Raw genomic sequence first — 25,817 nt, 5'->3', positions numbered from 1 at the left:
AAAATCAGAATAATAAACAGTTGGATGCAAAACTAGACAAAGAGATAAGTGTGGATAACACAGCTGTACACGTTGTAATCTGGAGTAAAAACATTAGATACAGGTTGGGATGGAGGGGATAAGAGATGGATTTCACTGCATGAGCTGCTAATGAGGAGGAACAGTTTGTCTGGATGTCATACTTTATTGAGGAAGTAATACTTAAATCTAAAGGGTAGGACATTTAGCTAGCCAATTGCAGTTGGGTTAAAAAGAGATTAATAAGATGATATTATGGATAAAGGTCATTTTCCAATTTATGAGTTTCTCTGTTAATTAGGAAAACTGTTTTGAGAACTTCTAAAGAGGAAAATATTGGCATTAATTTATATTGATTTTAAATATATAACCAGGGTAAACACAGTGATACCTAACGAAGCTAATGAACAAATAATGCGTGTATATCTCAATCACACTATGCAGGAATATGCTATGACTATTATCAATTCATTTTAAGTGTTTGCATATATCAAAGACTAAATGCAACACTTGTCTTATATGCAGAAGCAGAGACGGACATTTTAAAGAACTTTATTCATAATTGCTAAGTTTCCATGTGAGAAATCTAATGCCAAATGTTTTGTCTTCTATACTTCAGTGTATGCTTAATGACTATCTTGAGTTCCACAAATTATTTATCTTAATTATTTTACAGATGGGGCATGCTTTTTATTTGTCTAAAAAATAATGAAACCAAAGCTACTTTGGATCAGCCTTGTTCATTATATCGGCATTTGCATTATATATTATAATATCCATTCCCTTTAGAATTCTTTTCTATCACTGTTCAAATAAAGAGCTTTTCTATATCCACTAATGTGCTCTTTTTTCACCCACTTCAGCCCCTTCTTGCTCAGGGTGGGCTTCTGCGCTAGTCATTTATTTTTTTTCGTTTCAACCAAACCAATGCAACTTGAGTTGCTGGTTTTATTTTTTTATTTTTATTTTTTATTTATTATTATTATTATTATTATACTTTAAGTTTTAGGGTACATCTTTCAGTAGGAAGCAAAGCCAAAATAAGGTTCTGGCAAAACTCACGTGATCCTCAACAAAATATGAGATCAGCAGAGTTCAAATACTTCTCCTCATTCTTGCCTTTAATTTGAGGGACAAGGAATCATACACAAAACACACGCACACAAACACAAACATGCACACTATTGTCAAAATCTGAGTACCAGAATGGAAAATCCAGCTTAAGTTTTTCTTGATTCAGAAAACACATAAAACACTAACAATGTATTCACAGTCCATTTTGAGTAAAAACCTGAGTTATTTCCAGCTTCAAAAGTAAGCATAAGGGTTCTCAGTCTCAAAAAAATAATAGAACAAAGCGACAATAAAACAAGAAAAGCCATAAACTCCTGTTTTGAAGTATCTACAACGTAGGGTTATTTTTTCTGTCTCCTCCAGGCAGAGAGCAACTTACTTTGTCTCCATTTTAGTACAGATACCACTTAAGTCAATAATCTGAAATCTTCAAATGAAAAAATGATTATGAATGATCCTAAAAGTTCTTAAGACCAGCATTAGAAAAAAATTTAAAATGATGTTTATATTCTTTATTTGACTGGAGGAAGAAAATAGAGCAAAAATCAAAGCAGAATTAGCAATACAACTGAGCGGTGATGCTCAGGGGAATGTAGCGGTTTCCCCACTGTGTGTTAGAGGAAGCACAGACAACTCAGTGGGGAGAAGGCTGGTTCCACCAAAGCAAAGGAGGCAGGTGTATCTTGTGATCATACATAACAGTAGCTTATGGAAAAAAAGAGCAATAGTGGAATTTCTAAGACATGAGATCACAAACTGTTCTAAGCAAACACCAAACCATTAATTTTATTCTCACAAGAATAAGCCTTGAAAACACTTGATAAAAATTTCCAGGGAATGATTATGTTCACATAAAGGCTTAGACTATATAAATTAATCAATATAAAATGTTCCAGACAGTGACTGAAACAATTGTAATGTAATTAGAAGGAAGCAAAAACAAAATACATTTTTAGGTTGTGTACATATAGGCTAGTGAAGCTATGAATAATGAGATTGATAGCTTAAGGGCAGAAAGATAAAGAGGGAGGAAAGCTTTAAGTGAGGAAATATTTATTTTACAGAGTCTATTGGGTTTACTATTATTCTGCCAAGCAATTTGATTGGAATATTGAGATTAGTGTATTTCTATGAAGTTTTAAAATTGATTCTAAATGCTTTCATAATTTTAATAAAAATGAGATTTATATAAAACAAAACTTTTACCTTTTAAGAAAGATATTTATGTTCTTAAAGGTTTTGTTTATCTTTTTCTAACATTCAGGTTTGGAATTTGCTAACATACATTTGACACTCAATGAGAAGGGGAAACCTTGCAGAAATTTGAGTAGCTATGTTCTATATGTTTCAATATTTATGGTCTAACAGTGGATAGAATGCAACCCACTCTGGACATTTTAAAACTTCTCTTTGAGGTGAATTCCCTCTTTAGCATGGACTCTTGTAGGTATAAACTAAACGTCTGGGTACCTGCCAGAACCTGGTCATTACTCTGAAAACCTAACTATTTAGAGTAGCTCATCTCTGGTTTTAAATAATCAGGACGCTGGATGACCTGGGATTGAAATGGACTCGGTCTCCAAGTAAATGCAATGCCTTGGGAAAGTCACTTACCCATACTGAACCTCATTTTTTGTTCATCTACAAACAGAATATTAAGTGTCCCTTTGTGCATTGTCATTATTAGTACTCAATGTTGGTGTATATTTATGTACTGAAAGTGTATTTTTTCATAGCAAGATAGAATTAGAAAGAGCGATATGACACTGCATGTGCCAAATACAGGATACATGCTCTTCCCAGGTGTGTCGCAAACTACTTGAGTGACCTTGATCAAATACCATCATCTCTCTGACACTTTTGCACATCTATAAAAAGAAAGAACAATACGAGAAAATGTATTATCTACCGCTTTTTTCTCCGTGATTACTCATTCACAGGACCATAATGCTCCCTTAAGCTCTAGGATGTAAGGAATTTGGGATGTTTTACTTCACTGCTGTAGCCCCAGTGCCTAGAAGACTGAGGGAAATACACTAGGAGCCCGATAAATATTTGTGGAATGAAAAAATGCAGCAAATTTGCATAAAATTTGCTGTAACATCGTACTGCTAGATATGTCCAGAAGAAAAAAGAGGAGGGTTAAAGTTACTATCATGAGGCAGACCAACAGGCACACAAATACACACACACAAACACGCACAAATAAATACGGTCTATCACATATGTAACAGTTGAAAAATACATGTAGATACCAACGTTCAAATGGCGTTTCCTAATTAAGGGGAAGTACTCAAAGACTAAAAAGAAACCATGCCAGCAGGCACAGAAAAGTTTTTTTTTTTTTTTTTTTTAAGTTAGGTCCCTCCCGAAACAAACAAAAAAAAATGTGGATGCTTCTGCAATAGCAAAAAAATGACTATTCATTGCTGTCATTGTCACAGATTGGTAACTTAAATGAATGGGGAGTGTCGGGTAGTAAGTAAGTCAAACAGGAGAATTTGCATACTCTCCTATAGGGCAGTTTTACTCAGCTTTGGACTATTCAAGCTATGAAAGGCTCCTGGCTCTGGCTTTCTGAAATATCCAATTAACAGAAACTTGAAATTCAGATTTTATATGAAATCTTCAAATTTTATGTGTTAAAAATGAACTCATATTTATATACATATGAGTTTTGCATATATATATACACATATGAGTTTTTTTTTTTTTTTTTTTTGAGACAAAGTCTCACTCTGTCGCCCAGGCTGGAGTGCAGGGGCGCAATCTCGGCTCACTGCAAACTCTGCCTCCCGGATTCACGCCATTCTCCTGCCTCAGCCTCCCGAGTAGCTGGGACTACAGGTGCCCTCCACCACGCCCGGCTAATTTTTTGTATTTTTAGTAGAGACGGGGTTTCACCGTGGTCTCGATCTCCTGACCTCGTGATCCGCCCGCCTCGGCCTCCCAAAGTGCTGGGATTACAAGCGTGAGCTACCATGCCCGGCCATGAGTTTTGCATATATATATATATATATATACGTATATGCTAAAACAAACAAAAAAAACCTTATGGAGTGGTGGATCTCTTAGCATTAAAATAGAAATGCAATAGAAGGTCAAGGAAAGGATATTTACTGACTGCCAATACTGTGTCAAGTTCTTTGCTAGGTTTTACTTACTTCGTGTTTATCAGAAAACTGTAAGTAATTTATGCCCCATTTTATAAATAAAAAATAAGTTATCCTTCCAATAAATATTTATTGAAGTTCTGTTACAAGCTGGAAATTGCGTAAAGTTTTAGAAACACTGTAAAGTGGCAAATATTAAATAATTACAGTAAGTCTATGAGTTTACAGTGTAATAAAGAGGACAAATACAGAAAAGTATTGCAGGTGCAACGATTGTTTTTAACAAATGTATGGTATGTGTGCCTGATTATGAGGAATGAATAATAATGTTTCCCTTAAATTCTTGCCAAATTCTTAAGCCCAGATTTGAGGTAGACATTTCTACCAGTATAAGAAATAAACATATCCATTCTTAAGGCCTAAAGTTAAGAAGAATATTCTGAAAAATGTGAAGAAAGTGTAGTACTTTTAATTGAATATTCATACAATTGCTTTTTTATCATTTATAAGGCGTTTTGAATTCCCAAGGGACCAATACAACTTAATATATATTTATTAAATATATCATCTGTATTAGGCAATATGCCAGGCAATATCTCCACAACTGGGGATAAAAATCTGAGTAAGATTGATTCACTTTAAATCAGGAATTCTCTTTAGAGGAAGAAACTATACGTAAATAATACAAAACGAAGTAAGTTTTCTGGTAGCATAAGAAAAAAAACAATCTCTAGAGCAGAATTCATAACTTACATGATATACGTAAATATTCAGGCAGGCCGGGCGTGGTGGCTCATGCCTGTAACCCTAGCACTTTGGGAGACCGAGGCAGGCGGATCACCTGAAGTCGGGAGTTGGAGACCAGCCTGACCACCATGGAAAAACCCCGTCCCTACTAATAAAATACAAAATCAGCCGGGTGTGGTGGCACATGCCTGTAATCCCAGCTACTCGGAAGGCTGAGGCAGGAGAATTGCTTTAACCCAGGAGGCGGAGGTTGCGGTGAGCTGAGATCGTGCCATTGCATTCCAGCCTGGGCAACAAGAGCAAAACTCTGTCTCAAAAACAAAAAATATTCAGGTAAATATTTCCTGAATGAATGGAGCAATAGGGTTAAGTTATATGAGACTCACTCAATGACAGGAACACTTCTCTTACCCAAGTTTTACATAAATCAGACTCTGGTGTAAGATATTGTATACAACAAATATTTAAGGCCACTTACTGATTCAAATTATACTTGATTTCTTTAAAACAATGTTAATATGCAAACCATACTTGAATTTGAAATAAAATGATTTTAAGCCATATCTATGAAAGGATAAATGCAAACAGCAGCACTGTGTGGTTTTTATTAAAACATAACATCAAATCATAAAACAATACCATAAATAAACTATTGTAAAATTAACTGTTGTTACTTAAAATGCATTTTTCAAACTTGAGGGAAATAAAATAATCAGTTTATATTTCTCTATGGAAATGAAGTAGAGAGAATAAAAGGAAAATAAAGATGCAGTTTTCTCAGAAAAAATATGTGGGTTGCACATGTGTAAAACCTATTTCTAAAATTATATTTCTGGTAGTAAAAATATTTATTTTGATCATTTATAGTTGACAGAGTTTACTTATTTGAGAATGTGTTAGTTTCTTCATTTTTGAAAGCCAGTTTTCCTGGATATCGAATTCTAGCTCCACAGTCTTTCTCTTCTCGCATTTTGAAGAGGTCATCACTTTGCCTTCTGGACCCCATTATTTCTAGTGAGAGATTAGCCGTGCAAAGTACTGAGGATCTTTTATACAAGGTGAGATGTTTGAATCTTGCTACTTTTGAAATTCCCCCTCTTTGGCTTTTGACAGTTTAACTATAATGTGTCTAGTTGTGAATCTCTCTAGCTTTATCCTGCTTGTGTTTGTTGAGTTTCCTGAATGTGTGCATTAATGTCTCCTCATCAAATTTGGAAACGTTATTTCCATTAATACTTCAAATATTTGTTCTGACCCATTTGGCCTCTCTTCTTCTGAGACTCCCATTATAGCTGTGTTCTTCCTACCGATCTCTAAGTTTCTGTTTATTTCTGCTCATTAATTTTTCTTTTTGTCCCTCAGATTTGATTATCTCAGTTGTCCTATCTTCAAGTGGGTTATTCTTTCTTCTTTCTGCTCAAATCTGCTGTTAAGCCTGTACTGCAAATTCTTCATTTGTTTTTATACTTTTCAGCTCCACTTTATTTTTCATTTATAAGAGGTTCTATCTCTTTATTGATATTTTGAATTCAATTATACATTGCTCTTACACTTTCTTTTAGTTCTTTACACATATTTTCCTTTACTTCTTTCAACATATTTTAACAGCTGGGCATCTTCAGTACAAAGTCTAATAATTGTTTTTGTTCTTTTTACCTTTGCATTTCTCAGTTTTTTGTTATTGCAAACCTGGCATATTAAATAAAGTAATGTGACAACTCTGACAATTAGATTCTCCCCCACTCTGCAGGGTGTGTTAATGTTTGTTTCTTTAATGACTCTTCTGAAATAATTCTGTAAACTCTGTATTTTTCAATGGCCATGTGTAGACATTGAAGTCATTGCTCAATTTTTTTTTTTTTTTTTTTTTTGAGATGAAGTCTCACTCTGTTGCCCAAGCTGGAGTGCAGTGGCGCAATCTTGGCTCACTGCAAGCTCCATCTCCCGGGTTCACGCCATTGTCCTGCCTCAGCGTCCCGAGTAGCTGGGACTACAGGTGCCCACCACCACGCCCAGCTAATTTTTTTGTATTTTTAGTAGAGACAGGGTGTCCCTGTGTTAGCCAGGATGGTCTCGATCTCCTGACCTCATGATCCACCCGCCTCGGCCTCCCAAAGTGCTGGGATTACAGGCGTGAGCCACTGCGCCCGGCTGAAGTCATTGCTCTATTAGCTTACATACCAGGTATTGCTTAGACAGAATATTTTGTTAATCTCAAACCAGTAAGTGTTCCCAACTTTGCTGAGGGTCTGTATGTGCATGTTGGGACATTCCTTCAATATTCAGCTAAGCAATTAAAGACCTACCTTAACCTTCACTTCCTGCTTGTGCACAAGTAAAACCTTAGGTCTTTCTCAGGTCTTTCCTGAGCATACATACATCCCTGGGTATGTACACAGCCCTACACATGTGCATGGCCTTATAAATTCCAAATAATTCATTGAGACATTTTAAAATCAATGTGGACATCTCAGTTTCCAGCTTTCCCTAAGTTTTCTGGTTGGCAAAAGCCTATTGTTTGTCCCAAATTTTATCTAGCCCCTCACACAGAAGAAAAATCAGACAATTGCCTCTCTTTCTGACAAATTCCCAGCTGAGAAAAAGCTACTTCAAGAGCTCTAAGCCAGGTGAAATCAAGAGTGTCTTACAATGTAGTCTTCTAGAGAGTTCTCAGACATGGCAAATAAAGACAATTCTCTGAAATTGAGGCTGGGAAGAATCTCCTACTTCCTTTCTGTTCTTACTAGGCTACTGGTTTTCACCATGATGGCTGAATTGTGGCTTTTCAAGACTACCTCAGAGCTAGAGAGGCAGAAAGGACATGCAGCAAGTAAAATGCCACGAACCTTGCTATTTTTAAAAGATTCAGTCATTTTTCTTAAATAAGCATGCCCTATATTGCTCCAAGATGTTATTTGAATTCCAGAGTTCCAAAACAATTGACTTGAACATTTTTTTTCCAGTTTTCTTGTGGCATTTATTGAAAAAAAAATGGAGTTCATTACCCCACAGTTTTTATGTACATCATTCTGATGATCTATATTTCACCCACGATTATGTTGCTTATCTAATCACAAATGGCCCAGCTAACTAAAAATATTTTAAGTGTATACATTTTTACTATCATTGTATATACCTTGAACATTCATTTCCCTTAAATATAATACATTTTTTCCTTCATTTTGCATTTGAGTGATATAATACAAAACATAACGCCTGAATCCCACACACATTTCTCACACTCAAATATACATTCATTAAGCCCCCCTAAATTAACTTTCCTGTCTTCAATATTAACATTTGGTACACTATGTCAAAGGAAACATTACTCAGCATAATTACAAGAATTTTGAAAAGGATGCTCATTGTTTAAAAAACAGAACAAATACACCACTATATTAACAATAATAATAGAAAAAAAAGACAGCATGAAGTTGTTAGAATAATTTAAAAAATCCCACTCCCAATACAGAAGGATTATGTTTTTATAAAGCAATTGATTGCATTTCATACAGAAATCATGTATAAAATTGAGTAATTGTCCTCAAATTTATAGTTGCAACAGCAACTACAACACCGTACATGTACTCTCCCAGATACGCCCTTTCAAGGCTCTATTTGGATAACGTCGGAGTGAAAACTGGAGAAAAACACCAAACTAAATTCAAAGAGAATATCTCATATAGTTTCTCTGGATTCTAAAAAATTAATTTCAACACAGCACATCAGCCATCCTCTCAGAAAGAAAAAAATTTAAAATATTCATTCAATAGATTATTTTTGGTACATGAAAAAAGGGAGAATACAAAATACCTATATAGGTTCTCATAGACAGACGTTAGCCAGCCATTTTTCTGTATGGAGTGATGACAGATGAAAGAAAGAGTGTGTAGTGGTGCAGGGAAGAAAGGAAGGGAAGAAGGAAGAGTGTGAGAAAGATAAAAGAGGAACACATTGAAAGTACACATGCTGTTATCTTGAGCCTGGCTCTACCTGGGTTATGCAATGTTTTTGTTTGTTTTTTCTTATTTTGCCTTACCTTTATGTTCTAATATCTTAAAAATCTACTAGCATTCCTTTTTAATATTATGTCTTTAAATACATCTGTAACTTTTAACAACTAAAAAGAAATACCAAATTGATGAAAAATATAAAAGCCTACTGAGATGAGGATGTTAATATACAAATTATTATGAATTAGAATAATTAATAAAATGTGTTATTTCCACAATAACTTTATTAGTAAAGGACTGATTCACACATCTGGTTTACTCAATTTGAAAATGAAAATTTTGCCTCTTTAGGTTGTTATAACCAAATTTGTTATAATATTTGATTACTCTAAAATTAACCTTTGATATCATCTAAAAATATAAGTGTGCACAATTTTCTAGATGAATTGCATGTGTATATGCTACTATAATAGTTTCTTAGAATCTTTTTTTATTTCAGTGTCATTTAAAGGAATTTCTTGTAATACTTTTATTCCCTGATTCTGTAAACGAAGTAAAAATTAAATTGGTCCCAGCTTTGAATCAACACCGATCACAGACCTGTTAAATTTTATTTCCTATGCAATATGCCAGGATGATGGCAAATTAATAGCAAATCAAATACTTTTATCTTTAATATAAACTAATTCTGAAAGTTTCTTTGTTGTTTTAATGTGAACTTTTCCTAAATGCTGAAGGAAACTTCACATTTCTTTGTGGAACTATACTCAGAGAGGAAATAACATATTTACTCTTGAGTCACTGAAAGCCCTTCCCTAGTGTTCCTTTTTTGATTAGAGTTATTTGAAGTTCCCTCACCCCATCCAACACACACATAGCACCTCCTGTCTTAACAACATATGCATCCAGTACATATTCATTCCTGTGTTACAAGTATCAAGATGCTTATGCACACAGCTTAAGTTTTAGAAAAACTTTCATAAAACTTACCCCATTTTTTGGAAAAGCAATCCATCCCAGGTCCCCCATGACAGTGCGTGAATCCAATAAATTCACTGAAAAGAAAAGAACAAAAAACTCAGTGAAATGTATATTATCATGAATATTGTATCTCTATCTTAATAGTGTTATTAAAATTGCATGTTGTTTCCATAACTGAAATTAAGCGTTCATGATGATGAATACAATGGGTATAATTTAAAGAAAATATATTGATGCAAGAGAACAAATGATTTTAAATAAACATTTGAAGAACAATCACAGCAAAATTCTCTGAAAGCAAATCATTACCCTAATTTTTTTCTTGCAAAACAATAATAAATTAAAAAAACTAATAAGGAAAAAAAAGACAAAATGTAAGCCCACAAAAATGAAAGGTTCATGCGGCCTTGTACAAAGCTCTAGGTTTTGGGATTAAGCTGCAGCCATAAAATTGTAGCTAAATGTATTTTATTTTCTTCTGGAAAGCTGTTATGCAGCAATTAACAAATAATTTACATTAAACAGCAATAAACTATTCCCAAGCTTGTAACATTTTTTGTGATATTAACAGTAATCTGTAATCCAAATTGCAAGTTTAATTAAGAAATAAATCTACACACCCTTAACCAAGACAAGGAAATTGTAGCAGTTCTTGAGATAGTTGTTATACTTAAGAATCCATTGCATTCCCAAAGATATCTTCTTCTTAGATATGACCATAGTCTAAAAAGGATGTTTCATGTAGAACTGTCAGATACATTATATATGGGAATCCCAAGATATTTAGAAACTCCAGGACGGAAGTTTGAGTATTGTCATTACAAAAGGAAGCCATTTATGAGTATGTACACACACACACACACACACCCATGCACACACATACACACTCATACATATCATACATATGGTATTACATACTGTCTCTGAGAAATCAAACTAGCTTATAGGGTACTGTCTAGTCAAAATACTTTAGCCCTGGATCACAGATCATTATTTTTCCAACCTATTATACCTATCCCACATGGTTCTACCTGGCCTGCTGTGCAACAGAACAACTTTGAATGAGCCTGGAATATGAACCTGAAAGGGAAACACTTGAGTTATTCCTGTGTAGAGGTATTGAGGCTTCCTTAAGCTATATTCAAAAGCCAGTATCTTGAAATGCTACCATTTCTAAAAGGATGATTCTATGTGTAAGTGTAAGCCTGAAGTACGAAAGGAGTAACAGTTGATAGGCTGGGATGTGTTGTAATACTTTATAAGATAATATAACATTATTATGACTGAGGAAATTTTCTACATCTTAGAGAAATTATGTACATTTAACTATTATTATGCATCATTTATTTCACAGTAGCAAAAATTAATGAGACAAAAGCACGTTTGGGAACATGCATATCTTATAAACCACATTGAAAGTATATAATAATGTTAGTAACATTAAAATAAATCAATAACAAAATCTGTAGAAAAACAAATATACTAAATATTACCCATATATACACATATACAGGTTGTTGCTAAATATACTATATTCATCTATTTTCTGACCTCATTAACTATAAAATGCATGCAATATAATGTTTATATCATTTTTAACCTACTCAAGTCATACTTGTTTTAAGGAATAATAATTAATCTGTGGAACTATTAATTTCTTAAAGGAATGGTGACCTAACTGAAAAACTATTCTTTAAAAAACAAAAAAACAAACAAAAACTGTTCTGATACCCACTGACCTTGCAAATCCTGCCACTCACTACATCTAACTTTTCAGACAGATCCATACTCTTCTTTTTACTCTATGGTTGGCTTTTCTGGTTTCCATGGGAATAAGGCTACATTAAACTTCAATGCCCTTGTCCTCATTTTAGTTTTTCTGGGACACTAGGGCTGTGTCTAGACATGACTAAATACCAAGGGGTTGCAGAACCTAAATTTTATGTTTATTCATCTTAATGATTCATTTGATTCACCTTTTATATTGAGCAGCAGCGTATCTGTGTAGATGAGACAAAGTACAGCAAATCTGCAAACTAAGGGTGCTAATGATGGCGATCAAATGGAACTTAATCCTTTGGCGGCAAACTGGTGTGCATAGGAATTCCCGGAATTCATAACCAGCCTACCATGAGAAACACAGCATTCCTTGTAGACCTCTTACTAATATGAAATATGAATTATTATCAACAGAATTTCGGATGGCTTTTCAAGATTCAGTTAACCGCACTTGAATTAGGTTTAAACTAAATTACCATTTTTACCTTTTTTTTTTTCCTGGAAAATATGTATGTGTTGGACTAAATGAATTACCTCAAAAAACTAGCTTGGCTGTTAATACAATTTGAGTGTTCTCAATGTTGGAATACACTGCAGAATACATGAGAATAACTACATTAGGAATCTATAATCTTACAGTGATATGGTCAAATAGTTTTCTTCGTATATAGACTAGGATATTCACAAGAAATACATGTATGTATCTTCCCACTACTGCCTAAAATTGCGGTCTTTCTGGAAACAAATGATTTCATAAAATTCACAATCTTAAAAAGGTAATTACACATCCCATTTATAAAATGGAAATTGAGAAAAAGAGTAAAATTAGGCATTTTAGCGATTATTTGCATATTATTACATTATGATTTTGTTTATATAATGGAGAATAAATTAGGATTTGATTCTCAGAGAAAATAACTAAAATGTGCAAATTTTAAAATACATATCTTTCTTTTACCTTCTGAATTGCTAACGTTTCCTTTGTCCTTCAAAACATATTTCAGGAACTTCCTTCTTCAGGACACTATTCTCATCTTGCCTTTCCTAAATCTGAGTTAGGTATTATTACTTAATATTCTATGACTACTCAATTCCTATCTCTAAAAAATTGAATGCACAGAATTCTCTTAGAAGAACACCATGTTTGACACAGGCCTATGAACCTAGCCTCAGTTCATTAGCTCTTTATCTTATGAATGAATAATTTGGTCAGTGGGAAGATCCGGAGGGTGTGGCTAATCAGCATACACCAGTGGTTCTCAACATGGAGATATAATAATGTCTGGACACATTTGGAGGCATTTATCTATTTTCTGAGTTCGTTAGTGGATGAATACTTGCTTCTGGCATTTAATGGGAAGAAGTCAGGTATGCGGTGAAACATCCTGCAGTGCACTGTCAACCTCCCCAGAAAAGAATTATCTGGCCAAAATTTCACTGGTGCCAAAGTTGAGAAACCCTGTTACATACCTATTGATGCCACTAGAAATTTTCTACTTTCACAATTCTTTATATGGTACATCAGTAGAATGATCTGTTCATCAATGTACCAGATAAAGAATTGTGAAAGTAGAAATTTAAAAGAAGTTAGCATATTTGGGGGCCTTCTTTTTGAACCAAAATAATACTCCTATTTAAGAAAATTAAAATGATAAAATAATTTTAGTCATATTTATAAAAATAAAAACAGAATATCTGACTACATAACACCATTAAATTATCTTTCACATAACCGATATAATTATTACAGGTGTTCTTATATACACTTTCATAATCTCAGTATTCATGACAATATGCATGAAAAAGCACTTTGCCACTACTGTAATTAATGCCTCCACTTTCCCTACTAGTAAAATAAAAAATCAAAGATAGCTATATAAAAAAACAAGTTTGTGAGGCGTGGTGATGTGTCCGGAATTGGTGGGTTCTTGGTTTCACTCACTTCAAGAAAGAAGCCGCGGACCCTCGCGGTGAGTGTTACAGCTCTTAATTAAGGTGGCGCGTCTGGAGTTCGTTCCTTCTGACGTACGGATGTGTTCAGAGTTTCTTCCTTCTGGTGGGTTCGTGGTCTCTCTGGCTCAGGAGTGAAGCTGACCTGCGCGGTGAGTGTTACAATTCTAAAGGCGGCACGTCTGGAGTTGTTCGTTCCTCCCGGTGGGCTTGTGGGCTCGCTAGCTTCAGGAGTGAAGCTGCAGACTTTTGTGGTGAGCGTTACAGCTCATAAAAGCAGCGGGGACCCAAAGAGCGAAAGAACAAAGCTTCCACAGTGTGGAAGGGGACCCGAGCGTGTTGCCACTGCTGGCTCGGGCAGCCTGCTTTTATTCTCTTATCTGGCCCCATCCACGTCCTGCTGATTGGTAGAGCCAAGTGGTCTGTTCTGACAGGGCGCTGATTGGTGCGTTTACCATCCCTGAGCTGGATATAAAAGTTCTCCACGTCCCCATCAGATCAGTTAGATACAGAGTGTGGACACAAAGGTTCTCCAAGGCCCCACCAGAGCAGCCAGATACAGTGTCGATTGGTGCATTCACAGACCCTGAGCTAGACACAGGGTGCTGATTGGTGTATTTACAATCCCTGAGCTAGACATAAAGGTTCTCCACGTCTCCACCAGACTCAGGAGCCCAGCAGGCTTCACTCAGTGGATCCTGCTCCAGGGCTGCAGGTGGAGCTGCCTGCCAGTCCCGCGCGTGCGCTCGCGCTCCTCAGCCCTTGGGTGGTCGATGGGACTGGGCGCCGTGGAGCAGGGGGTGGCGTTCGTCGAGGAGGCTCGGGCCGCACAGGAGCCCATGGAGGAAGTGGGAGGCTCAGGCACGGCGGCTGCAGGTCCCGAGCCCTGCCCGGCGGGAAGGCCCCTAAGGCCCGGTGAGAAATCGAGTGCAGCGCTGGTGCGTCGTCACTGCTGGGGGACCCAGCACACCCTCCGCAGCCGCTGGCCCGGGTGCTACGTCCCTCATTGCCCGGGGCCGGCAGGGCCCGCCGGCTGCTCTGAGTGAGGGGCCCGCCAAGCCCACGCCCACCCGAACTCCAGCCGGCCCGCAAGCGCCGCGCACAGCCCCGGTTCCCGCTCGCGCCTCTCCCTCCACACTCCCTGCAAGCTGAGGGAGCCGGCTCCCGCCTTGGCCAGCCCAGAAACGGGCCCCCACAGTGCAGCGGTGGCTGAAGGGCTCCTCAAGTGCCGCCAAAGTGGGAGACCAGGCAGAGGAGGCGCCAAGAGGAGCAAGGGCTGTGAGGACTGCCAGCAGGCTGTCACCTCTCAGTGGCTCACGCCTGTAATCCCAGCACTTTGGGAGGCCGAGGTGGGCGGATCACGAGGTCAGGAGATGGAGACCATCCTGGCTAACACGGTGAAACCCCTTCTCTCCTAAAAATACAAAAAATTAGCCGGGTGTGGGGTGACTGTAGTCCCAGCTACTCAGGAGGCTGAGGCAGCAGAATGGTGTGAACCTGGGAGGCGGAGCTTGCAGTGAGCTGAGACTGTGCCACTGCACTCCAGACTGGGCGACAGAGCGAGACGCGAGACTCTGTCTCAAAAAAAAAAAAAAAAGAAGTTTAGACATAGGGTATATATACATGTGAATTTTCAGAAGTCAATTTCCCAATTTCATTACCAAATTTATTAAAAAGTGGGGATTGGCAGTAATACAGCATAGTCACTAAGTATCTTCTGTGCTATAATTACAGTAATTAAATTGTTCTGAACAGTATATATGCTTGTTATAAATTGCAATGAATACACGAGTATTGATCTTTATTGTACAACTTAATTAAAACTTGTCCAGGAGAACTCACTAATGAATATAATTAGAGGAAATGTTTGATGCCACAGTTATTCTAGAAGACATTAGATATCAGAAATTTTATGAAAAATTTTTTCATTCTATTATTTATATTTTAAAATAGAGTCATACCATTCAACTGAGAGACAGATTTCCAGGTGACTTTTCCCTCAGCCATTGTATAATTATGATTAAGATGGACATGTTGGTTGGTATTGGTATTTTAATCAGTAATTAAGAAGGCTGATTATCCAGGAGAAGTAACTTTAAAGGGATCAATGAATACGTACTAAATTGCAAATTCCTAAAGTTAATGTATAGGGAAAAATACTAATACAGGAACTTTTTAATAAGGAAAAGTCACTTTAACTGAATGCCAAACCAAGTAACAGATTATGAAAGAAACTAATTCAAAGTAGTCTTTAGTATGCTTTAATTGTATTACTTCACATTAACAATTTCAATGCTTTCTTGAACAGAGAAAAGCTTTTAGAAAATTCACTTTCAGAAAAAGCAGATTGCTAACTCATTATATTTGTTGGGATTCAAGGAGAGCAAAGAGCAAATAAATAAAATGGAATATGCATAAGAAGATTCCTAAATCCTCAACTTCACACATTCTAATAATTAAAGTTTAGCTTAGGTTAATAATACAAATACGTTCTTCAATGATTATAACTTTAAAACATTCTAACTTGTTCTGTATCACTCTGACTCCACTACTTTCTCCTTAACATCTTGCCAACTTAAGTCGCTATGAGCAGGAAAATGTATTAGATTCTCCAGGAAATAGACACATTGGAATGAAAGTGTTTTCAGACTTTGAAGAGTCAAAAGATAGATCAAGGACATGTGATCCCACCATACACCATCAGCGGGCAAAGCCTTAAGAGAATGTGTGATCCTTGATGACATGAAGATAGACAATTAGAAGGCATATTCTTACTTATATTGTTTCTGTTTTTGCCATTATCTTCACATTAACAAACACAATTGTAATGTCAGTTAAACCTCCGCTACAGTATGAAAAGAGAATAATTTGGGTTAGTAGCAGATTAGATGGACTTCTCTTTCTCTAAAGGCATTGAATCAAAGTCACATTGCATACAAGAGACTTTTGATGGATGCTTGCTTATTGACTTTCATTTAACAATATCAGAAAAGCTACTGGATTCAATTATAACACACATTTAACTAATCTGTGGGAACAAACCCCAGATATACAGCTGTCCAGCTTCTCTCCATGGTCCCATTCAGCACAGATGTGATTTCTTGCTTTCAGGCTAAATTTCATAATTTGACAACTGCTGCAGGGAATAAAGAACAGTTTACAAAATGAGTGCAGAGAAAGAGGACATGTGTTTCTCATTGGAAAACTAGATTTGTAAATTTGGGAAAAATTATAAGTTTAGAAGTGTTATGTAGATTTCTGGCATCCCTTGACTTGAAGGCAGGAAGCCATAACCAACTGTATTTTCACAGACAATGAATGGAAGAGTATTTATTTTACAATTCTGAGCAATCCATATGCATAGTCTTTTTTAGAGAAAAGAAGAATGAATATGGGGAAATAACTTGGTGAATGCTTACTATGTGTCAGGTGCTCTACTAGGCAATTTATGTATAAAGCAGTAACTGAGACCTTAGTTAACAGACCATGAGCACTGCTTATTGTTTCCTGCAGCCAAGTCAGTCCCCTACTTAAGACCTAAACATCAGATCACTTTATTACAACCACCTATTTCCCTGGACATCCAAAGACTCTAATCAGGAATGAATCTACCTTGTGTGTACATGAACCAAGGCAGCTGAACATAGCTTGAGAAAAACTGCACAACCGGAGACTGATTTTATTCTAAGTAAATGACCTCAAATGAGCCATCAACATTACCTGACAAACCTATATTTGGGTAACTAGGTCTTTTGTGTATTAACCACAAAGTATTTTCTAAAAATTTTCATTAAAATATATTCAAAAACAAACCTCACATTCCCATCCAGTGAATGTCCTATCTCTGTCCTTTTCATAACTCAAATTATTGAATGAATTGTCAACACCCCTATCTATTATTTCCTCATATCTTCCTCATTCCTTACCTAATCCATTATAATCTGGCTTCAATCCCCATTATTTTACTAAAACTTCTGTTACTAAATTCACTAGTGATAATTGTGTAGCTGTGAGCTCCTAATTTGCCTTATCTTTTGGCAGCATTTGGTCATGATCATGATAGACAAACAATCTCACTTTTCACCTTCAGTGACAACAGATTTCTGTGGTTTTCTTACCTCTCTAGCTACTTCTTCCTCTTTCCTTTATAAGCTATTCTTACCGTACCATCCCTTCAAATCTTGATTTTGATCAATGCCTCATTTTTGTAGATTTCCTTCAGTTCTCACACTACACCAAAAATTCTTGATTAAAACTTAGCATCAAAATTTAAGAGGAGCTTTTTAAAAGAACTAAGTCTTGGTACAAGTGCATGCATATTGAATCAGACTATTAAGGATAGAGAATGGCTCATATGTTTACTTTCTGTTTGCTGGATGGTTGGTTTTAAAGGAGATATTAGCACATGCCCCAATATAAGGACTCTTCCAGAGGAGCTCACGAACTTCTGAGTTATAACCTAAATGTTAATGATCACATAAATCCATTTAGTTTGTCCATCTGTCTCTCCTAAAATCCCTGTAAATTTGTAAAACTGACTGCTGGTTCTCAACACATTTATGGTATATAATCATCCTCAAATTCAGCCTGTCCCCAAATGAACAAAGTATCTTCTCTATACAGAAGTAAAAATAAAAGTTGTGTTCCCATGTTCCCTAGCTCAATGAGTGCAATGCCATGTAACTAGTTGCTCTGGCTGGGCACGGTGGCTCATGCCTGTGATCTCAGCACTTTGGGAGGATCACGAGGTCAGGAGATGGAGACCATCCTGGCTAACACGGTGAAACCCCGTGTCTACTAAACATACAAAAAAAAAAAAATTAACCAGGGAGTGGTGGTGGGCGCCCGGTAGTCCCAGCTACTCGGGAGGCTGAGGCAGGAGAATGGTGTGAAGCCGGGAGGCGGAGCTTGCAGTGAGCCGAGATCGTGCCACTGCACTCCAGCCTGGGCGACAGGGCGAGACTCTGTCTCAAAAAATAAATAAATAAATAAATAAATAAATAAATAAATAAAAATAAATAAAAAAAAAGAACTAGTTGTTAGTTGTTCTATCCAGATATCTGAGATATCTGAGTCACCCTTTCCTCACCTTTAGCCCCACATTGAATCACTGACCAAATCCTACTGATTCTAACACGGCCAATGATAACTCTAAATCACCTGCTCTGTTTCATTCCACAGTATAACCAGTCCAGTTAAATCCTTGCCATAATTTTTCACTTGAAAAATCTCCTAACTGCTTTCTCTGCAGAAAAAGGTATGATCCTTAACAATTTCTTCAAAATACTGCTTCCAGAAAGATGTTTGTAAACCACCAATATAATCATGTCCCTCTCTTACTTCAATCTTGTAATATTCTTATTATTTTGACACAAGTCCTTCCAGGATTTTTCTTCTCCAGTTTTATTCAAGCTTGTTTGTCTCTCTGTTTTCCCATTTCAGCAAAAATGCACTTATTTCAATTCCAATTATATGGTCCCACTATCGATTCAGTTCTCTCCAATGATCTGTGAAGGGGATCTACAAAGGAAGGGAATTTTGGTAGAAAATATTAGTAAAGAAAACTCCTGACTGCCTTGGATGTTGCTGGGAATGGATGTATTTCCTGGAACTGATACAGTCATCTAGAGAAAATAAGTAGAATCAGCAGGGGAGCAAAGCTTACAGATTAAGGTTGGCAGAGTGAAGGGATGGGAAGTATCTGGTTCCAAATTATATCATAGAGTTGTTAATCCATCTAAACTTGAAACTTGCCTCTCTCAGGAATTGCTTTTATGTGAGAAAAATCAATTTTGTTGCTTAATCCAATGGGGAAGTTATTTGCTGTTATTCGAAGAGGAAGACATATTAACCATACAACTTGTAAGTGGCAGAGCTTGAAGGCAAACCTACGTCTCTGTTCCAGTGTCTATTCTCCTTCCATCATGTTAATACTTCCATAAATTGTATTCGCAGAATTCTAATGACATTGAAAAACTAGTCACTTAAATTTTCACATTATCTTTGAAATGATTCCTAAAAGACATGATTTTCATTGTTCCTTTAGATCTTAATATTATGCTTGTTTACTGCAAATAATGAGTGCCTTTAATTTTTTATTTCAAATATTTTCATCTTTATTTATTTTACCCCAAAGTATTTTTCATCACCACAAAGAAGTTACAGACATTGCTCTTCAAAAATGAAGCAGTAGAATATTCATACCATAAAGCATATGACTATGATGGAAGCAAAAATCAATCCGAAATGTATACCAAGAGTTTTGAATTGTTAATAGCCTAAAAAAGTGTAAACCCAGGGAGATGGCAGAAAAGAATTCAGAGACAGTATCCACTGGTTCGTCTGTACAAAGTGTTAAGGCAGAGCTAATACAGTAGTCTACTGACAGCTAAATTATGACTAATGAGCAGTTTGCTATATTCACAGAACATATTGCATGAAAAGAGCAACACCATATGGTTTTCAGCGGCTACCTTGTCAGGTATGGTAACCAAACTTTGTATAATCTTACATATTGTTTTTATTCTATAAAGAAAAGCCAACATTAGATGATATAAGAAGCTTGAAAATCTTTACATCACAGAATACTTCACATAAAGCAGCTTAATTCCACCCTATTATGTATATAGATAATATGAGGCTGTTTCTTTCAAAAACAAAACATTGTCAAGTCCTCACTACTGGAAATAAATGTGCATATTCACAATTCACTTTGGGAATGCTTCATTGCATAGAGAATCCTCATCAGTTCTATGGTTCTGGTTCTGCTACTGTGTGACCTTGAGGAAATAATTTTACTTTGAGGGCCTCAGTCCTCAGGTCTGTAACATCAGTGACTGAAACTAAAATTCTATGTTTCTGTACTTAATATACATGATATCACTTAATCCTAACAATTATCTTTTAGTATATTATTTTGCCCATTTTACAGATGAGGAAATAGAAGGTGAAGAACACTAATAGGGCAAGAGCCCAAGGTACCAGAGCTAATAAGCATAGAGCTGAAATCTAAATCCAAGTATATCTAACTCCAAAGCTCTTTCTCTTGTATCTATATCATACTCGCCCCAATGTTTGACTTGTGAAATACAAAGGTTCACTCTTTTGAACCACTTAATCCTACATATCAATTAATTTTATGAGATCAATGACTGAAAATCTTATGTTACAGAAGCCAGCATCACCATAATGCTCCAATTTTATTGTATATCAGATGAAAATCTTCAGGCATATAAATCTAAATAGAACAGACATTAGGTTTTCCTGGAAAAATCACATTTTCGAATCAAATTTTCAAAAGTAAGTTACAAGATTCCAGAAAGCAAATGAGAAAGCAACAAATAATGAACCCTCTTTTCTTATTTTTTTTATTTTGTTACTCACTTTGCTTTAAGCATGTTAATGGGGGCAAAACAGGATATGCATTTGTCCTAAAAAGGCAAAAGGTACACTAAAAACTACTATATTAAAATAGAATTTAAAAAAATGTAAGCAAAGCTGATTCTTTGTTTTGAAGGGATCCTTACCTTAGTCCTTAATTACCCCTAATGCTTAAGCAAATTATATCGAACTTCAAAACAACCTATATAATCATTAGCTTTCCAGACTTCAGGGGAGGATAAATGAGGATTACAGGAGACAGAAAGTCACACAAACTCACAGTCTGTATTTTAAAGTGATGGCACGTACCAAAAATAAGCAAACAACTTGATGACCCAGTAGTCCTGATGTAAAATGAGAAGTGACCCAAATTTTTGCTGATATTCATGTCAGTCTTGCAGTTCAGTCAAAATTTAATATTAATGTAAACCCTGCATAATGATTTTTATCTAAAATTTTTAAATCTTTGGTTAATGTTTTATCATTAAAAACTAGTCAAAATATAAACTAACACAGACAAAAATACTAACAAATTACAAACATTGTGCCAAATGATTTTAGGTGGCTGATCACAAATATTTTAGTACTCGGAACTAATTATCCATCTCAGAATAACTGGATTCATGATAGCAGGAAAATATTTTAAAATTAGTCTATTAAAATACAATGGTTTATATATCTTAACAGTGTATAAAATTATTGTAGTATTAATCACTTTTGTCTAGTTAACCTAGTACATGTAATCGATTTTTGGTCACAAAATGACTGCAGTAGTTGGCTATTTGTCCTTTCTCAAAGATTACAAAGAAAACAAAAAATAAAAAAAATGTAAAATAAAAGAAATAATGTAAAATAAAAGTACTTTCATTTTTCTGTGATAATTGTGGCAGACATTGTTTTCTGCCTATTAATTACTCATATCCTTTTTCTTTCCTTAGTATCATCATATCAGTGATATGCTTCATATCAGACCATGGATCAGAGGGGTCTTAGCAAACAATGATAATCATGTTGCTATTATCTTAGCCTCCCTTGAATCTAGTAGTCTTGTTACATAAGTCTGGCAATGAGATATGGACAGCAATCTGCTTGCCAATTTCTGGGAAAGTTTTGTTGTTTAAACTAGAGGAATAATGCTGCTGACATGGCTATTGGTGCTTCTCTTTCCCTTTTTCTTATTCTGAATTGGTTGTGATACTGGCAGATGCATTAGCATTCTTGCAACCATAACACAATGAGCATGAGAATAAGGCCAAGAAAACCAGACTTCTGTCTTCACAGAACCCAAGTCACCAGACATCTACCCTCAAACTTCTTTCGTGAAAAAAAAAACTATTTTTAAGCCGCTGTTGGATAGTTTTTTCTATTTGTAACCTAATACAGTTCTGCGGAAAATATATACACAACAGATGAGAAAGTCCAACTTATTGCCTTAACTTTTGTTCAAGTTCTATAGAATATAACACCTACAATGAGGGTTCATTCATTAAACAAATATTTATTGAGTATCTACTTAACTGCCTTGGGGATACATCAGTTCTAAGCCTTGGGGATACATCAGTAAATAAAACAGGAAGTATCTTGATTATCATTCAGTCTTCTAATAGCACGGCCATGAGAACAGAAACTACTTTGAATTTATATGACCTGTGAAGTCATCCATCTGAATCTCCTAAATCAGACTCTCAGGATGTAACTATCTAAGTTAACATTTAGCATTTACAGATACATATATATATATATTTTTATTTTAATATATATTTATATATAAATATATAAATGTATATATTTTATATCTAACTAAATTATAGTTATCTATCTAAATTATAATATCTAATTTAGATAGTTTTATTCTGTTATAAATCCTAAATTAGATAGGATATAACTATCTACACTAACATTTACCATTATGGATATATATGTATTTTAATATATATTTACTTATATATTAAATATATATGAATATACATTTATTTATAGGTGTGTGCATGTATGTATATAAGCTTTGATATATGTATATATATCAAAGCATATACCTTGAGGATCAATTTTTTCAAATCAGTAGTTATATCATTGAATATGCATCAAATCATACTTAGAATTCATTTTTCTTTTGCACAGTGTTACTTGCTTTTACAATTCTCTAGCACCTTGTATTTCCTTAATGTACATAGTGTTACCTGATAATCATCTATATCCCCTTTATCCTTAGAACACTTTCATATTCTCTTTTATTAACAATAGAAACCATTTATATAGCATTTTCTAAGCATGAGTCATATGTAAGTGATATATACATGTGAGTAAATATACAGTTTTTTTGAAGTGTGGTATTTCTATCACCCACATTCAAATCACCAGAAGTACTTTTTTTTAAACTATAAATCCATTGGCTCTTCTAAAAGTACAAAATCAGGACATTAGGTGGGGATGAAAATGCAAGCAACTGCATTTTAGAAGTTCCCGCACAACTACCAACCCAAGTAATTCTTATCTTCACTTAATTAGAGTTAGAAGTGAGCTAGCTATGCCTTGGCTCAATGAGGTGAATCTACCTATTACACAGCTGTATTGCATAGCAATGTCAAATTGCAATAACAGTCTCTAAAAGCTAACTCTCAATCTTTATATTGATATAATTGCAGACTGGTTCTGGTGTCAGTACACATCTCACTTTAAGTACTTCCGTTCTAAGCAAGGGTTCTTTAACAACGATAAAGATCAGAATTATCTATGAGGGTTCTAAAACTACAGATTTCCAAGTTGCAAAAGTATAGATTTCCAAAGAATTTGCTTTAATCAATTTTGATTCCATAAGTTTAGGTGGGCCCAGACATAGCATAATTAACAACATTCTGAGGTTGGCTCTAATGAGTACCTCTGTATTAGGGACCATTGGTTTAAAGTAAACTTCACCAGATATTATAATTTCTGTTTTAGGCAGATTTATAGAAAGTTACAAGTCAGGATTATATCACATTGATCTTCTATACAACAATCCTTTTATATTTTAACACAGTAGTTTTTAAACTGAGCTCAGAATGGCCTGGAGATTCTAAAAAGACGTCTCAGAAATACAAGCATATGGAGGGAAAAAGGAGACAAAAAACAGCCAGGGAACCCAATAATTCTTTTGTTACCTGATTTAGGTATTAGGTTTCCACAGTGATTTCTTTTGAACCTGCTGCTGCTGCTTCAAAAAAAAAAAAAAAAAAAAAGTCCCTAAAACCACTGCTAGCTTTATGTCCGTGGCTTTCCACAATGACTTATACAAGAATCCATGAGATAATCAGTGAAAATTAAAAATATTATTCATGGCATCTTTCAAACAAAAACACCACTGGGGTTCTCTCAAACCCCAGAGTTGGAAAAAAAAAATGTCACCTGATGAACTGACAGGTTTTCTATCAGGAAGTGAGAACTGTGTAACTGAAAGCTTATGCTTAACTTTTCTATATAATTGCTTTAGCATTGATGATAGTGAGATTTTCTTGATATGAGTTTTCCATATGCATGTTTCCTTGTGCATATATTTATATTATTTTTATCTTCATTTATTTTCTCATGAAGCATACTATTTATATGTAGTATACTACATTTACATGTAGCATTATATATATGTGTGTGTGTGTGTGTGTGTGTGTGTGAGATTATTTGTTTATTTTTGAGAAAGGGTCTCCCTCTGTTGCCCAAGCTGAAGTGAAGAGGAGTGATCAGGGCTCACTGAAGCCTCAACCTCCCAGGGCTCAGGTTATTTTACCACCTCAGTCACCTAAGTAGCTGGGACTACAGGTGCACGCCACCATGCCTGGCTAATTTTTTGTATATTGTGTGATAATAGTCTCCATAGCAGTTATAATTTTAACCCTCCCATCTAGAGGAAAATTTAATTCAAGTAACTCTTATAGATTAGGAGAATCTAATATTAAACCTGTGATATTTTGGATATATTTGATATTATTTTAGAGTAAATGAAAACGTGTGTGTGGTTTTTTTTTTCTGGAGAAATAGTTAATTAAAAACGCTAAGCAGATGCTGACCAAACTGTACTTAGTCTTTATCACACATTTTAAACTTTCTTCCACATAAATCTATCTTAAAATGCTATTCTGTTCACATAATTAATAACATCAATGTTTCTGCTGTTTTTGCTCCAATATTAAGAATTCTTGCCAGCTTGTATATCTAAAGTACTTCATAAAATAAGTGACAGTCAAAATAATCCAAGAAATCTAGAACAAATGAAAGAGTAAATCCTTCTGCCCCCCAAGAAATTTAAACCATTTAGAAACACATGTTTTATATTAATTATTTTTCTGGAGGTAAAATTAAGACATGCTTAAAGCAAAAAAAATTAATTTTATGTTGGCTGATAGCTGTTCAAGTTACATGAATTCTGAGAATTTATCATAAGAAAGCAGGGGTCTTGGGAAAGCTGTAGTTCATTAAATTACAAAGAGATAGTGACCACAGGATGTCTATGAATTGTTTTCTAGCAGCTTGCTAATCTCAGTAGAACTTTCTTCTCATTTATACTTCTGGTAAATCTAAAATACAGTATTCTACTAACAAATTTTTTGGAATTCACTCACTTTGGTTGGCAAATCATACAATCTTTTAGTTGGTAACTTCTCAGTTTAGGAAAGATGACTACAATACCAGAGATTCTGAACTCTATTAGTTATGGATTAATGAAAAGAGCTATGTTGGCTTCATCAGCAATACAGTAATGAGGTAAGACTGGGTATACTTAACAGCAGTGACTTTAAAGAAACAAGTAAGTTACTTAATAATATTTGTTCACTAAACACAAATGTATAGA

At 35.3% G+C, this 25,817-nt stretch overlaps 1 protein-coding gene across 1 annotated transcript in view; it reads right to left on the bottom strand.

The window, feature by feature from the left end:
* LOC115836658 (ephrin type-A receptor 5-like) overlaps positions 1 to 25,817 on the bottom strand; it is a 79,211-nt gene that overhangs the window by 40,234 nt on the left and 13,160 nt on the right. Inside the window, exon 2 of the mRNA XM_030818480.1 lies at positions 9,896 to 9,960. Coding sequence (XP_030674340.1) covers positions 9,896 to 9,960 — 65 coding nt within the window. The remainder of the gene's footprint in view (positions 1 to 9,895; positions 9,961 to 25,817) is intronic.

Source organism: Nomascus leucogenys, chromosome 9 (genome assembly GCF_006542625.1).
Source record: "Nomascus leucogenys isolate Asia chromosome 9, Asia_NLE_v1, whole genome shotgun sequence".
NCBI classification, from domain to species: Eukaryota; Metazoa; Chordata; class Mammalia; order Primates; family Hylobatidae; genus Nomascus; species Nomascus leucogenys.
This window is presented reverse-complemented; position numbering and strand designations above follow the sequence as displayed.